The sequence below is a fragment of the Knufia obscura genome, assembly GCF_036327395.1.
Source record: "Knufia obscura strain CCFEE 5817 isolate CBS 148926 chromosome Unknown scaffold_38, whole genome shotgun sequence".
Lineage (NCBI taxonomy): Eukaryota > Fungi > Ascomycota > Eurotiomycetes > Chaetothyriales > Trichomeriaceae > Knufia > Knufia obscura.
In genome coordinates, this window is record NW_027042724.1 from 1 (window position 1) to 16,824 (window position 16,824).

Sequence of the window (16,824 nt, forward strand, 5' to 3'; positions counted from 1 at the left end):
TAGTTAACTAATAACTATAGCGATAGTAAATCCTAAGGTATCGATCTTAATAACTATTCTCTTTTCTAGATCGAAGTAGACTAGTATAGGTGCTTTAGTAAATAGCTCTTTTAGTTATTTAAAAGCAGCTTATACTTCGGTTCCTATAGTGAATCGTAGTCCCTTCTTTATTAATACTAACAGTAGTAAAGCGATTCGTAAGAATCCTTTAATAAATCGTTAGTAGTAGTTAGCTAGCCTAAGGAAACTCTATACTTTCTTTATATTTTTTAGTTCGGGCTAATCTAGTATAAACTATACTTTCGCTAGGTTCGATCTAATACTATAGTCGCTAACGATAGATTCTAGGAACGAAACTTCGTGTTTAAAGAACTCACATTTCTTTAGCTTAAGCTTTAGCTCTTTTTCTTAAAGTCGTTTTATAACCTATCGAATATACCTAATATATTCTTCCCTTATCTTAGAGAACACTAGTATATTATCTAAGTAAGCTATTATAAAGATATTAAGTCCTTTATATAGAGCTTCGTTAATAAGTACTTAATATAATATAGGCGCGTTAGTAAGGCCGAAAGGTATTACTTAGTACTTATAGAGTCTATAGCGAGTGCTAAAAGCGGTCTTTTATTCTTTACCTTTCTTTATACGAATCAGGTTATATACTCCGTAAAGGTCTAAGGCCGTAAACTATTTAGCTCCTTAGAGTCGGTTCTATAACTTAGATATTAACGGTAAGGGGTAACTGTTCTTAATAGTGATCTCGTTAAGTTTTCGGTAATTAACGTATAGTTAAAGAGATCTATCTTTCTTTAGTATAAAGAGAATTGAGTATCTAGCCGGTAATTTTAACGATTAGATAAATCCTTTCTTTATATTCTTATCGATGTACTTTCGTAGCTCTATCTCTTATACTCGTAATAGAGAATAGATACGTTTCTTAGTCGGGTTCTTTTCTTTAACTAATAGTATTTCGTAGTTCCACGGTTAGTATTTCGATAAAGCGGTTCGTATTTTATTATCTTTAAATAGATTCTTATAGTCTTAGTACTTATAAGGTATCTCTAATTCGTTTAGTACTTATTCTATCTCTTATTTCTAATCGTTTATCTTAGCTATCCGATTTACCTATTTCTCAATAGTTATTTCGCGGTAAAGCGGCCTTACCTAGACCACTATTATATATTATTTAAATTCGAACTATACTTGATCCATTAATTACCTTTTTAAGAGGTTAATTAGGAACCCTATTTAGTCTAGTTAATTTAGTCCTAATATATATTCCGTATTAAGGTTCTTAATAATATCTAGGTCTATAAGATAATACCTATCCTAATATTATACTTAAGCTATTTAAATTTCCTTAGATACCTTACTATAGTTCTAATTTATTCCTTTTAGTAAGTATAGCTTATACTTCTCTTTTCTTATGCTTTATAGGTATTAAGTAACGAAGCTTTAGGATACTAAGCTTATATTAGCTCCCGTATCTACTATTACCTTAATAATCTTTTTATTTATGCGCGCGGTAACCTCTATTAGCTTAAGGTTCTTTTCCTTAGCTATTAGGTTATAGACTTTCTGTGGCTTCGTTGCTAGTTATCTCGGCTTATGACGGCCTTATCGTTTTTTAATATACTGTTTAGTTCGAAGTTCGATATCGCTTTATCGACTGCGTCTAATCTTTCGGTATATCGTTTTACCTTAGGTGTGTCCTAGCGTAGTAGACGTTTAAAGTAGGATAGCGGTATAGTCTATTTGTTCTGTACTATATATATCTAGTGTATATAGGGACTAGGAGTATTTATTACCTTCCTATAGTTCTTAGAGTAACAGATACTCTATATACTCTCGGTATATTCCCCTCTCTATAGGCTATTAGGGTTAAAATACTTATATCGGTACTAAGCCTCTTACTTATAGTTTAGATCCGTATACTAATCCTAGAACTATTGATTAGTTCGGATTACTATTCTATTATTATATCGTTCTATAATCGTTATAGTCGTATTCTTCTCTTTATCTAAAGTCTCTACTTCCGAAGAGGAATATTCTAACTTAGGATATTCCGATATTATAGCTAGCCTCGGTGTCTTACTAGTATATAGTAGTAAACGTAGCTTTATAAGCGAATATTAAGCTACTATTTTTCCGTTATCGAGTCCTTACTATACTACGGCTTCTTTACGAATATCTAGCTTAATACAGTTATAGGTTTACCCGTAAGGTATTATTAATATATAGACCTTCGTCTATAGTTTCTTATAACGGTATACTCCTAGTATCCTTTTCTTAAACGTTATATAATTTATATATACCTATTAGTTAGTTTAAATAATAATTTAGTTATCGTTCTATAGAATTATAAATATTTATAAAGGGTCTCGTTTTCTTAATTAATTAGCTTATTATTTAACTTCTTTAGCTAATTTCTCTATATACTCCGTATATTTATTAATTATTTTGCTAACCTCGTCTTTACTAGATGAGTAATCTTCTAATTTAAGCTTTTCTTAGCGTTTTTGGATTTCGTACTTAATACTAGGTCCGTATTTACGTTTAAGTAGTTCCTTATATTTCTTTAGGGTCTTTATATCTATATCTAGGACTATTTATATTACCTTATATCTTCGTAGCCCTATAAGATCGTGAATAAGCTAATTGATCTCGGTATCGTTTTATTCGGCTTTATATTTACTCTTAACTTATTTCTAGTATCGTGTTTCTAAAATTAGGTAGTTATCCCCTTCGTTATATCGTATAACGCTAGGGTCTTATACGTCGTTATTTACCCTCTTATATATATTAGTTTATCGTATAAGTAATTTCTTTCTTATAGCTTACGAAGTATCGTGTCTAAGGAATATAAGTATAAACGTAGTCTATCGTAGTTTATTTGAATTATGGATTACGTTAGTAAGCGCCGTACCGTAAGCGGTCTTTTCTCTCGTTATCTACTTTTATCCCTAATACTATATCTCGTAAATAGTTTCTTCTTTATTATAGCTAATTACCCGGGGATCTTTTTTTATAGGGATTACTACTTCGTGTACGTTAGCTTATCGTATAGGCTTCTTTACCTTATATAGTTTCTTTGGATACTATTTAGAGCTATCTTTATCGCTCTTATAGATATAATAGTTATTCTTATAGTAGGTAGTCTACGATATATAGCTGTGCTTTAAATATCGGGTATCGCTTATATCGAGTTCCTTGTTTTACTCGTTAAGTGAGGTATCCCTATCCCTTTCGGAGGTCTTCTCTTATATAGGTTATTTCTCGGTTATATTAACTTATTTCCTTAAATTTCGATACTCTCGTATATAGTGTTCTTTCTTTTTATACTAAAGGTATTCGCTATTACGGTATCGCTTTTATTATGTATCCGTTATAGTTTTTTTCTTTAGTATAAACTTCTTTTATTACGGTATAAATATTCTCTTCTTTCCTAGTTATTTATTAAACTTAATTGCCTAATTAGCTTACTAATCTATAGTATCGGGGTCCCGTTAATAGGATTACTTATTACCCCCTTTACTTACGAACCTTTTTCTAGAGTATCCTGTATTTCGCGACTTCTCTATCTTTCTTTTCTAAGCGCAGGAGTCGATCTTTATAGCGACCTCGATAAGTCCGTTAAGCCCGTTAGGTTTATCCTTACGCTCTAAAATCTTATCTTTAATAAAGTCCTTAAGTCCGAAGTAGTACTTAGCTACTAGTGCGGATTCGTCCTATTTTAGTCGTCTAGTAATCTACTAAAACTTAGTAGTATAGATAGCGATAGCTCTAGTCTATCTAAGGCTATATATTTATCGTTCGGCTTTCTTAAGCTCGTTAACGCTATTATATAACTTTTCTATATTCTTAAGGAGTATTCTAACGTTCCTAAAGAGCTCGTTAGTTCGTAGCTTTCGGTCGTTCTTATTTAGGTGATCTAAGAAGTCGTTTAGATATAGTTTAAGCCACTTCCGGGCTTTATCTCGTAGGTAATTTACGATCTAAAGAACCTTATCCTCCTACTTCTAAAGAGTTAAAAATCGAAGGTATACTCTAACCTGCTGTTTAAAGCCTTTAAAGCTTATAGGATCCCTATTAAAGGGTTTAGGTTCCTTAATCTTTAATTCACTATTCTTAGTTCCTAATAACGCAAGGTTAGTAACGGAGGCGTTAGACCTATTATTTAATCCTATTAAAGATATTCTTAGTAATAATACGTTTAATAATTAAAAGCTATTCGTTATTCTTATTAGTGATTATAGTCTACTACTAGGCTCTCTTTAAGTAAACTTAATAGGGCTACCTATACTTATAAGCTATCGTACTTAGTAAGTATAGTAGTTAAAATATTATAAAGCCGATATCTCTACGTAACTAGTAATAGTATAAGTAAAACCTTAGTAGTTCTACTTAAGTAAGCTAAGTAGAATATTAGGCTAGTAAGTATTTAATATAAGGTTAAGTTATATATAGGTAGGGTTCTAGTATAACTTAGGTTAACTATAAAACTATAAACTATACTAGAGGAGAGCCGTAATCTATATACTTATTCCTATAGTCCCGAATAGAAAGTCTTAGCTTAGTATGCTAGTATATCGGTATATTAGTATAGCGAGTATACTAATATACTATAAAACTAATATACTAGGAATTCCCTTTCCTAGAAGTTACGTAACACCCCTGGTGTTCTGTACGTGCTAGGCTTCCTCGGGAGACTTGCCTATATCCTGCCCGTAGCCGTCCTGTGGCTATGGTCCGTAACACTTAATACGTACTCTATCTATAGCGTTAGATATACTAATATTAGTTACGAAGATATTCGAGATAATATTAATCTCGTTAGTATATTACTTAAGTAAGCCTATAGAGATACCGTAACTACTATTATAGTATATATTCTAAATAAGAATATTAATAGAGTTTAGTTTAAACGAGACATAGTCTATAGCTATTAGTAAATATTTAGTAAAGGGAAATATTACTTACTATTACCGTTATTTACTACGGAGTTCTAAATTATAATTAAGTCGGATCGATATATCTCTTAGCCGTCTATATTCTTAGCCGTATTATTACTTCGGCTATAGCTAGAGATACTAATATCGCTAAAGATAATATTACTAGAGTTTACTACGAAGTTATACTATTAAGGGGAGTATCTTAAGTTAAGGTTAGAGATGCTGCTACTGTATAGGCCGATAATACCGAATAGAATGGGTCAAAGGACGTAGATCTCTTTAGCGTAAAGATCATACTAGACTTGGCCGTTGCTATCGACCGTACCGCCTCCGTAGACATTAACATCTTCGCCACCAAGCTGGAAGGAGGTCGTTGCGTTCTGGAAGATCTGTTTGAAGGAGTTGGCCTGCCAATAGTCGGTGTCATTTGAAGTAAAGCACATGACATTGACGGCTAATTATCGTGATGTGCAAAACTCGTGACATCCTTAGCTGGTGTCATTTTTTTTCTACCGCCGAAACTCACCGCCATATCGTCAAATCCATGCCATTGCCTGATGTCACTTGTTTCTTGTGATAATTAAAGCTTGATATAGCACTGTTTGTCACGATTCTTGGTGTTGAGTTGTAATGTCGACTTATCCGCGCACAGAGTACGATGACACCTTCGTTGACCGTATTGGAGTGTTATGCCAGTGTACAGCAAGCAACCAAGCTATTGCTAAAAGACTGCGCATCAGTAAATCTACGGTCGCTCGATATAGAAAGCACCTTCGTCGCTTTGGTACCGTACACCCGCCCCAGCTAGTACCTTCGAGTGAAGGGCGCCCGCGCAAGATCCACAAGGCAGCGGAGGAAGCTATGCTCGAGTATATTGGATCGGAGGATCAATCACCTTCACAAGATGAACTTGTGACCTTTCTTGCGGAAGAATTTGATATTGAGGTAGACAGAACCACGGTGTCTCGTTGCCTACGGCGTATGAAGGTAACTCGGAAGCGACGATCGAGGTATCATCCAAATAGAGATGACCGTTTGCGCGCTGAATACATCACGAAGATTCAGCGAAGGTACAGAGCGAACCAGCTAGTGGTTGTTGATGAATCGGCCACTAATGAAAAGGACCTCGACACGCGTTGGGGCTGGTCACCACGAGGTACTGCCTATCGAATGGTTAGTTCTACGGCTAGACGGTCGAAGTGTTGGTCAATCTTACCTGCTATTGGTATCAACGGTTACCTGGATGTCGATATCTTCCAAGGCTCGTTCAACGGTGACAGATTCGTGCTATTTGTCGCCAAGTTGTTAAAGAAGATGAATCCGTTTCCAGCTCCGAGATCTGTGCTTATTATGGACAATGCTCGCACCCACCACGTCGACGGCTTGCGAGAGATGTGTGAGGACGCAGGTATCGTGCTTGAGTACTTGCCACCGTATTCACCAGACCTCAGTCCTATCGAAGAATCTTTCTCTATTTTGAAGGCATGGATTCGCAAATACCGCAAATTCGCGTTAGGTTTCGGGGATGAGTTATTTGGCTTGTTCTTGCATATTGCTGTAGTAGAGGCTGATCTAAAAGTCAAGGCGAGAGATCTGTTCAAGCATTGTGGGTACAAAGTACGCGACGACGATATAGATGTTGAATATAGTACGCTCGACAAGGTGTATGAGGTTGAAGAAGACTTGTGAGAAATCTGATGTTGGCCGTATATAGAAGGTCTAGGCGGATAGGGCTGATCACGTGCCGCAAAAGGACCTTAGCAGAAGGCGCTAGTACGCGCTAGCATCATGAATTCTGGGTACCTCAAAATCGGACAGGATCGTTATCGCTAATTCTTGGATTCTAAGAGCAAGATCGCTTGATTTCCCCGCAAAAATGACCCAAATTGCTCATGCTGGTCCAAGGTGGCTTCGTCGGATTTGATGATCCGAAACTAAGCTTGGATACCCGGGATTTCGTAACGGGCGCTAGTCCGTGCACGGTAACACTTGACGAATTCATACACCTTCTTCAACCTCATCAGACGACACTGTCTGCGCACGCTGTTGTCTATGCTTCAACAACTCTTTCTGCATCAAATCAGCTTGCCATACCTTCTGGTTATCGAGCAGTTGAATCTGTACACCCTTCTTAACACCCATCTCATTCCAGTCGGCTGCAGAGACCTTCCTCAAGATATTGAACGTGGATCCAGCCTCGTTCAAACCAACTGCAGCATTATCTGCGTTAGCCTAAGAAACCTTCCCTTCAGATACCAGTCACGCAAGATACGCTTCCAGGTCGTTCAAGTCATGGCCAGCTTGAACAGGTGGACTCGAACGAGGAGGATCGGCAAGTGGAATGCTATTTCTAACACCACCAATACCGTTGAGGTTAATATGAATAGGTAGACTAGTCGAAGTGCTAGTATCTGCGACCTTCTTCTTCTTCTTCCTCTCAGCAGCTTCGGTTACTTGCTTCAGTCTTCTGTACAACAACGTATGAAGCAGACCTTCCGGGATCTCCTGCAAAGTTGTCTTACCAGCACTGACTTGTTCACTCCAACGAGCAAGGTCATCAGCAACGAGTCTTATGTGGTCACCTTCCTCAGTCTTCCAACAACACTTGCCCCAATTGGTACAATGCTTATCGTGGCAAGTCCATTCTTCATGAAGATCAGTGGTGAAGTCACCATCTAGTCGCTCAGCTTACTGAAGCTCGAACTGGAAAGGATCTCTGGTACTACGGCCAATTACCTCTGCTCGAGGGTCTTGTATGGTATAAGCAGAATATTTATCCCTATTCTGCTCTAGCCAGCGCAACGCCCACGATTCATTAGCAACCTCAATGCTATCCAACTCTTCAGACAACTTATCATCATCGATGTTATTACCGGGTTGCGACCAGGCAGTCATTGACTGTATAGCACCATTGGCGGGGTGTTTGACATTGTCGAAGACACGCTTGATCTCCAGTCTTGTGTGAATTGGTGCAGCAGCCTCCTCTTCAGACGAGCTCGATTCGTCATCCTCGTTATGGTGTACATCTTCAGGCGGGTCTTCATCAACCGGGGGTGTTAATTCTTTGCGTCTACGGGGAGTGGTCGCCTTGCGATTGCGCCGGGCCCTCGACGGCGTGGGTTGCTGCTCGGGGGCGTCCTCCCAGCGCACCTTTTTCGTTCGGTTGCGTCTCGTGTTCATAGGCATCGCGAGAGGGTCAAAGGTATGCGTATTGAATTGTTACAGCAAGAATTACCATCTATCGTTCTATATCAGGCTGCGAGCGAACAACTTATGACGAACGCCAAGAATATCACGAGTTTTGCACATCACGATATACATATTTAGCCGCTTCACATATTCTACGCGTTACTGTTTCTGGAACTCTGAAAACACCATCGTTTTCCCCTCGATATGGGGCTTTGACACACTCCAAATTCTCCATGACCATGTTTACATCCTCCTGCAGTGTCTGTAGAAGGAGATACCATGGTTGCATGATCGGACTCGCAGCCTTGCGCGCCACTGCCGAGACTGCTGCCTGCTAGGGTTTTACCAATCAGGGCACGTTTTAGCCAGAGCAAATGAGCCATGCATTCCTACGCCAATCAATATGAACATCTCAAGCAAAAGGATGTTTTAGAGCTGGAAGTATCGTTGTCACATTCCCAGTCAATCTCTACTTAATGGTTTACATCTCTGGTATACAGCAGGACTACCTACTTGTTATCAATCTCGCACTGACTCTCCTGTGTGGACGTTTTGTGGTTCACTTACACACATGTCGGACAGCGTGAAATCGTCTAAAAGCCACTCCTGCGACTTGGCGGCCTGGCTTTCTTTCGGATGCCGTGCGAAAACTCCTGACACAGTGCCAAAAAGTTCGCTGACCAAGTCCCAAGGCCGTCTTCCTATAGCGTCTATTGTGGAACGCATCGAAGCCTGCGAGATCTGCAGTCTTGTCTATAAAGTTTTGCGAAGCACTTTGAGCTTAGACGACGTTCAGCACAATGCTGCAGATGGTCTGCATCTTTGCTTCGACTGGGAACCAGCCGCTATACAGCACCTATGCGCCATAGGGTCCAACCAGATTGATGATTCAGGTCATGCGTGGGTTCCACGATTGCAGCTGATTACGGATGGCGATACCACGGAAGTAGCAAAAGCAGCGAACGCAACCTTGCAGCACTGGGTGTTTTGGGTAGACTCTGATACGACGAATCCCTTTGGTCTTCGACCGATGGATATTGATGAGGCTGACGGACAAGCACTAAACTCTGCGCTTCTTCGAGCATGGTTGGAAGAATGTGAACGTACTCATGAATGCTTACAACACGTGAAGATGATGCCTCAGCCACAAAAGCTATTTCTCATCGATGTTCACCCACGACAGATTGTTTCAGCCTCACTAACGGATTGATATATGGCCATTCTACATCATATGGAGATTCTTCGTACACTGCCCTTCACAGCACCATAATTGTCCATTGTAGTCGACCTCGGTATGGGACTCCTCTCCGAAACTGCCGCCAGGATGTCTATCTCACTGAGTTCCAGCTGTCCGCTGCATGCAACCAGAAGCCGTAGGTAGCTTCGCAAGATTGGTACATCTTGCGCAGTGTGATAACGGTCGTATGTCAGGTTGATGAACCTGTCAACACAGCCACCAACTTTTATGCAGCTGCCTAGACGGTCAAAAGGTTGCCGAGTCCAGCCAAGCTGAGATGCGTCTTGACTTCCTTCAGCTTGGTCGTGCTGTGCTGTTGCAGAGGGTCCACTTTCTCCAAATTGCGCAATCATGCAGCTCTGTTCTCACGGTACAATGGAACAGAACAGCCGACAGGTACTGCAATCATGTGTATCCAAGCAAGTGCCGAAATGCAATTCACTGATCATCGCGGGGCTGTCCCAAACTCGAACACGTTCTTTTCGGTCGAACAGTAGATAGCAACTCATGCTATTGGTGGGCGTATTCTCAAACCAGTCGAAGGGCTCTCTCGCTTACCAGTATGATCCGGCAGGACCACCGTTCAAAGATCTTACTTTCGGGATGCGCATGTGCATAGGCAAGATTGCTCACAGATCAAGATATAAAAGGGACTCAAACCTGCTATTCGCACGAATCAGCATCTCAATGTACAGACCTCGTGGAATGGAGACTAATCATTAAGCACCATAGCATTGCATGTAGCCTGAGGCGGCAAGCTGTATCTCATTAAGGCTTCAAGCAAACGAATTATTCTTTGCGACATGGCTACAATTCCCGCAACCACAAACGTCACAACAGGCAAATTTGTCTCGGAACCCAAAGCAACCTACTCGTTGAGCATCGAGAACCTCGCTGATATCGTGGCATACAGCCCAAACGCAACGCAGCCAGACTCGCTCGTCAGCCAAGCGTCTCTTCCAGCGGGCTCACTATTTACTCCCATCACAACAGCGACCGAGGTGCGCCAGAAGAAGTGGTCTACGGTACAAATCTCCCAGGACAAACATGTGGAGCTCAACTCTGCCCTGGTGTACATGAATCACTCGTGCAGGCCTTCGCTCGAGATTGACATGGATCTGATGGAAGTGAGGGTTGCGAAAGACAGGGATCTGCAAATTGGTGACGAGCTGACGTTTTTCTATCCTAGCACAGAGTGGCAGATGGACAAACCTTTTGTGTGCCTGTGTGATGCTGGCAGCGGCTGTTTGGGCACAGTGACCGGAGCTGTTGATATTGAGGCGCAGAAGTTGAGAAAATGGTTTGTTAACGAACACATCGTGAAGTTGAAGAGTGCTCAAACCTCAGAAATCGAGTGATTGGTGGTCAAGGTAACAAAATGTTTTGGCGATGTACAGCATAGGCCTCGGTGTTAATGAAGAACCAACGGGGAGATACAAGCACGGTCGAGTTACCTCATTACCCACCCGGACTGTGCTAGATACTGGGATTGTGGAAAGTGCTTCGATGTTTACCGTGAATATTCTCATCGCTCAATCATTAACTCGCATCAAAAGTCCACAGAACATGCATGCAAGGGAGTTGTCTAAAATGCACTCAGCTTTGTGCTGCGCTCCTGGCCATTGCAACTACTTCTTTCTTACACCTTGCGAAATCTTCCCGTCAAGACATCTTTCGTAGATGATATCGACGCTTGGTGCAGGTACTTGTTTCCACCAATATTCACATTAGTCAGAGTAGGCTGAAGAGGCATCAGCAGAAGTGGTGGCACAGGCCGAAGAGACTGATTCAGCTTATGACGAGGCACAGAAGGTGTTGGATTAGCACAGTTGCGGAGTTCTCATTGAGCGAGGAGGCTCCTTGCGTGATGGGAGCTTGTTTACGATGGGGATAGCGGCTGATTCCGCTAACTCAATGGCCGTTTCTTGCATATACTGCAGTCTTGTGTGTACTTATGAGCACGCCAACAGGAAATCAACTACGTGGGCTCCAACCCCGCCGGCAATAACCCATTCATCATCCGCTCCTATGCCGTCAGCGACTGGACCGCCATGCGCAACCTCTACGACGAATGGGCCGCCCAATACGACAACGACGTGTTGGTTTCCGAGGAATACACCGCCCCCAAGCTCGCTGCGGAGACGGTGGTCTCTACTGTCACGGAGACGAAGAGCTCCGGGAACCCGATTGGTGAGTTGAAGATCTTGGACGCGGGGTGTGGTACAGGTCTCGTGGGTGCTGAACTTGCTTCGCTTGGTGTGAAGAAGATTGATGGGCTGGACTTGAGCCCTGGCATGCTCGGTGTCGCTCGCAAGAAGGGTGTGTATGATGGATTGGCTGAGGCTGATCTTACGAAGCCTATCGGTAAGGACGATGACTTCTATGATGTGGTTACTTGTGTAGGAACTTTCACCAAGAGTCACGTGTCACCTACTGCGTTGAATGAACTGATTAGAGTGGTCAAGAAAGGAGGTATTGTTGTCGCGACGGTCTTGGATAGTATCTGGGTAAGTGAGGGTTTGAAGCGACTCGAAGAGTCGGGAAAGGTCAAAGTGCTTGGCACTGAGTGGTTCGGGTACCGAGTTACGTCTAGTGCTGGCGCTCGGATGGTTGTGCTGGAGAAGTTGTGAACAGAGTCTGCATGGGACGAGTTGCCTGATTGAATGTCAGGCATAACAAGTTGATTCAGAGTTTATCTTGATGTCGTTGTTCTTCCATCGTCGTCTTCTTTACATCGTCGTTCTGCATCATCATTACCCCTCATCAAGAATGGGTGAAGAGGATGCGCAACGGCTAGGGAGACAAGCAACACAAGAGGACTGGGCGCCAAACATGATGCTGTCCACGTTTCGCTGCTGAGATGAAGTCGTTGACGGTGATAGAACATGGGAAAACGAGATAGAGATGGTATTGTAGTGCTACGGACGAATCTATGAACAAGTGGCTGTGCCTGCAGCAATAGGCGCCACACGCCAAGTACGGGCGCTAATTGCACCACTAACTTTGGTCAAACGCTATCCTCTCTCTCTTCCACCTGTCCGCTCCACATGAAGACTTGCTCAACATGGTGACCGCGTCTGCAAGTCCCGCTCTGCATACAGCACGCCACGATCCCTCGGCAGGTCGTCAACAACAGTGCTAACCCTGTAGTGACGGTGATGATGATCTGCTTCGTTATTAGTCAACCACACTCGCCGTGAAGGAGCGCCAGCGTCTACGTACTATCAAGCGGCAGAAGTCAACTGCACCTTCACCAGTCAGACACGCTTTCGCTGCTGGTGGGATGTACAGCAATGCCATCAGGATAGAGAGCGTAGCCACCTCAACCGCGCTGCACAGTGCCTCTAGATACCATCCCCCAGTCGAGATCGAACGCGCATCGTGAACGCAGCTGACCCAGAAGCGCAGCAGGCACAGTGAGGTTGCCGCCACTACGTAGGCGAGGATGTGTACGTGTCTAGTCAACACGATCCCTTCGACCTGCTAAACTATATAAAGAATGGTCAGTGTCGCTCCGTTCACGAGGAAGCACACCGCTCCCATCTATCGAAAGAACCTATTCTGGCTCATAGCGAGATAAGATATACAGTAGAGGGTTAAGAGGAGGAGCGAGGCAGAAATAAGTGCTATAGTGCGTAGAAGAGTAGGACAGTAGTAGCATAAGCGCGAACCATATATCGCCTTAATGCTACCCTCAAGTTATGGCGTTGTCCTTAAAAGGCAACGGATAGACAACTACTAAACCTAGTGGCTACCTCCTAAGGGCAGCTACTAGGCTGCCTAAGAACACCTCCAGATATGGCTCTTATCCCTTATCCTTATGAGAGTAATAAGATCATGGTGGAATTATACCAGTGATCTTCCTTCCTTCCTTCTCCCCCATCTACTTCTGCTTTCTGGTTTCTATTCTCTGAACTCTTTTCATCTATCTCTGTGTTAAACTATCACAGGGATGTCTGATGCGGCTGCTCCTTTGTCTTCGAGCTGTATTCTTAATGCAGCCTATGTCTGCTTGTTATTCTTTCTCGCCTGCCCGCCCCTCGAGCCGTATGTGGTCGCCACCCTTGTCGACTAGCTGCTGGCGGATCTGCGACTGTGCGACTTTAGCTGGCGGTACTAGCTAGATCGAAGGTGATCGAGGACGGTTAACGCCTGGCGTCGCTTAAGAACGCATGTTAAAATGGGTATATCAGCTTCGTCCTAGCTATGGTCTAGCAGCGCCTCCAGGCGACGCCTAACACATTGCTGCTGCGGCTTACGTAAGACTTACTCGCACTACCGGCCATCCGTGGTCTACTAGCGTTGCTGCCTCCGCACTGGCCGCGGGAGTCCTTTAGCTACTATCACGGTATATCTTGTTTCGGGGTAGGTCGTTATAGAGTTAAGTAAGCGTATACTAACCCGGTTACAGAATAAGTCGTTTAGTACGCCCTAGGGAGCCCTTGTAATCGGAGCTACTTGCTGCTTCGATGGTCGAAGCATTGCGCTAGGTGTACGCTGTTCCCTTATCCACCGCAGGACGACACTCCATCTTGCGTAAGCTGTCGACGAGGCGGCTTTCTCTGTCGAGGCGCATCCAGCCTCGCCTACTCGAGTCCTTCGACCACCTCGGCTTTCGCGACCTGTGCGGTCAAGTTGCTACGGCGTGGAGATGCGAAGTGTGATGAGCTCATGAAGAGTGTGGGCGCAGCAGACTCTGCACAACCAGCCGTTCCAGAAGATTCAGTGGAGGTAGCAGAGGCAGCAGTAGCAGTAGAGATGGCTAGGGATATCCATCACAATGCGCTGCAGGTCGACTGGACGGGGTGGCCATGGTGTGGAAGCGAGATCCCCTAGCAGGTCCAGATGCTGGACCTAATCCTGCACTTGGACCAGAAGTTGGAACGACTTTGCGGCCAAAGTCCCATGATAACGGGTGTGCATGGTGCTGACCAGGCCGCGAAGCGCCGACGGCGGTCAGCTAGTGACCGGTTTGTGGAGCGTCGTCGACACACTGGTACTCTCAGCGGTCTCCTCAGGCCTCTGTCTAGAGTGAAGGAGGAGTAGGAGGATTGCGATGATATTGGTGATGGTCATCAGCACCCCAAGGCCTGAGTCACAATCGCACCCCAGAAGGTTGGAGGCTCGGATACGAAAGACGGAATAAAAACAGCATAAGCGCGAGTGCGGGGAACAAGGTCTAGGCTAAGCCATTGCCTGACCCGATGTGACGACGCTAGAGCACGGGCGCGTAGGCAACGGCCGCAAGGTGAGATGACCTACCATGTCGACCGCACATCAGCCGAGTCTGTGTGGCATTAAGGTTTCACGATTCGGGCCAAGATCTCAGTCACGTGTCTGCTGTTTCAACAAATCAGAGATCGAGACTATGCGCGACCGAGGCTGAGCTAGCCTGGCCGATCCTGGTCGCTACAACAAGCTCGAGCATTAGCGGCTCTTTTTTTCTTTCTTCTTTCCTCTTTCTTCCCTCCTCACAACTGCTCTCGGTAACTCAAACCACATTACACTTCGATCATTCTGTCTTGGTCTTTCCTCGCCTCTCCTCATACTGAGCATGAACTTGGCTTGCGATAACACGATCGCTAGACACGCGATGTCGCCTCGAACTGCGCCGGACACTGAACATCTTCCCGGGCCACGCGCCGACCCTCACTGACGTTTCGTGGCCATGGTGCAGCATGGATGTGAATTGAGCAGTCGCTCGAAAGAGGTGGGCGGGAGATGCTGCTATATAGACCACCGAAAATACAAGCAGCCAGTGCACATTCTACCTTTCCTTTGCGATCATCCTCAAGAGTCATCCTTTGCATTTCCTGCCCAGGGTTGTGCCTCAGCTTGCCCCTCCTCACCCCCCCTCCAGCCCATTACTCCACCGCGACAGAGCGATCGATACTGTCGCGCTCGACCGGGCACCTCCAAAGCATGTCGACCAGTACTTTGCGTCTGGTCACCACCGCGCTGATCATTTTCGCGGTGTTGTTTGTCGTGTCTGGCATCTTCTTGACCGTGCGACAGTATCTACGCTACCACTATCGTGCGAAGAGGTGCGATGTCGAGAAAGGGGTAGCGAGTCCACAGCCGAAGCCTGACGACTCCTGGCAGCGGCAGCAGCAGCAGCTCAATAACTACACCACAAGTCCTGTGCGAGACCCAACCGGCTCCCACTGCCCTGTAGGTTCTTCCTGCGCCAAGCAGTAGTCCAGTCAGTCCGACTGCGTTTTCGACTTCTGCACCCAGAAGTGGAGTATGACTTCGACTACTTGGCTATCGAGATTGTCGATAAGGACATCCAGGCAGGTTGGGAGAAAGAAGATTTGCATCTGGATGTTCCTGCTGTGAAAACCGGAGATCACACAATTGCGAAGGGTCTGATCTTCCATGATCGTTCGAACTGTGAGCAGTGTCTCAGACAGTCTTGGGAATGGAATACAGGAGTTCGGTTCAAATGACAGCATGTCAGCTCTGTATAGCATGAGGGATATTGGTAATGGGCATAAACACGTGCTCCTGCTTGATGACTTGAGGTAGACTAGTCCCATTTTCTGTGCTATCGGTCCAGTATGAGCTCCCCACTTCCACGGGCCGTACGCAGTTGATATACAGGCAGAACGACACCGAATGAGCGTTGTGACTAGCTTCACTAACGCCATTTTCATCCAGAACAAGGTAGTCGAAGCGACAAAGAAAACCGACAGCGAGAACGGCACAGGTACATCAAGTGACATAGTATCAACAACTCCCGTTACGGACGCCTCAGGACACTCTGTTGTCGAGGCTGTAGACACAGCCGAACACGTGTCTTCTGGATTGCGCTCAATGTCGGCGACCATATCACTTGGCTGTGTATCCACATCAAGCAGGGCTCATGAGTCAAACGTAGTGAACAATGTTGAAGCTTCGTAGCTACCGTTCTGCTCGAACGCCATCGTCACGGATTCGAGGCGGTCAGAGCTAGTGGTCAGCTCGATATCAGGCGACCTCCACCTTCGTAGATTCGCTGGACTGGTAATTACGCACATTGCATCCATTGGTTTTGGAAAAGTTCGCCATCGTGAATCGACGATGGAAGGTAGGCGACCAGAAGGCATTTCCTGGTCAATCACGACCTCGCCTCTGCAGCCATTCCTTTTTGTGATTGAGATCCTCGGGGACGGAAGTGTGTCGACGGAACTGTGGACGGCGGCTGCTGTGTGCGCAACCTTTCAGGGGTTTGTTAGTCTAGAGGGGATGTTTCTCGGTACAACTCTTGACCACCACGATCACCATGAACAGTGGTGTTTGAGCAACATTGGTGCCTATCTGCTTGGCGTTGCCGGAGTCAAACGCATGCCCACCTCAATTCAGCGTTCCACCTCGACCAACACGACCGTCGGTCACTTCGAAGACGAGACCAGGGTCTACTTTCCATCGAATCTTGCAACTAACCTAAGTTTACAACCTGCCCAT

At 44.5% G+C, this 16,824-nt stretch overlaps 3 protein-coding genes across 3 annotated transcripts; 2 read left to right on the forward strand and 1 right to left on the reverse strand.

The window, feature by feature from the left end:
* Nucleotides 1-6,950: 6,950 nt before the first annotated feature.
* Nucleotides 6,951-8,138, reverse strand: PMZ80_011274 (uncharacterized protein; the record flags this gene model as incomplete). The annotated part of the gene is made up of 3 exons (XM_064879653.1): nt 6,951-7,174; nt 7,274-7,627; nt 7,676-8,138. The coding sequence occupies 3 exons, from the start codon at nt 8,136-8,138 to the stop codon at nt 6,951-6,953; spliced, it is 1,041 nt and encodes a 346-aa protein (XP_064724576.1).
* Nucleotides 8,139-10,181: 2,043 nt separating this feature from the next.
* On the forward strand, nt 10,182-10,736 carry PMZ80_011275 (uncharacterized protein; the record flags this gene model as incomplete). The annotated part of the gene is made up of 1 exon (XM_064879654.1): nt 10,182-10,736. One exon carries the CDS (start codon nt 10,182-10,184, stop codon nt 10,734-10,736), a length of 555 nt encoding a protein of 184 aa, XP_064724577.1.
* A 556-nt stretch (nt 10,737-11,292) lies between these two features.
* On the forward strand, nt 11,293-12,008 carry PMZ80_011276 (uncharacterized protein; the record flags this gene model as incomplete). The annotated part of the gene is made up of 2 exons (XM_064879655.1): nt 11,293-11,298; nt 11,349-12,008. The coding sequence occupies 2 exons, from the start codon at nt 11,293-11,295 to the stop codon at nt 12,006-12,008; spliced, it is 666 nt and encodes a 221-aa protein (XP_064724578.1).
* Nucleotides 12,009-16,824: the final 4,816 nt, after the last annotated feature.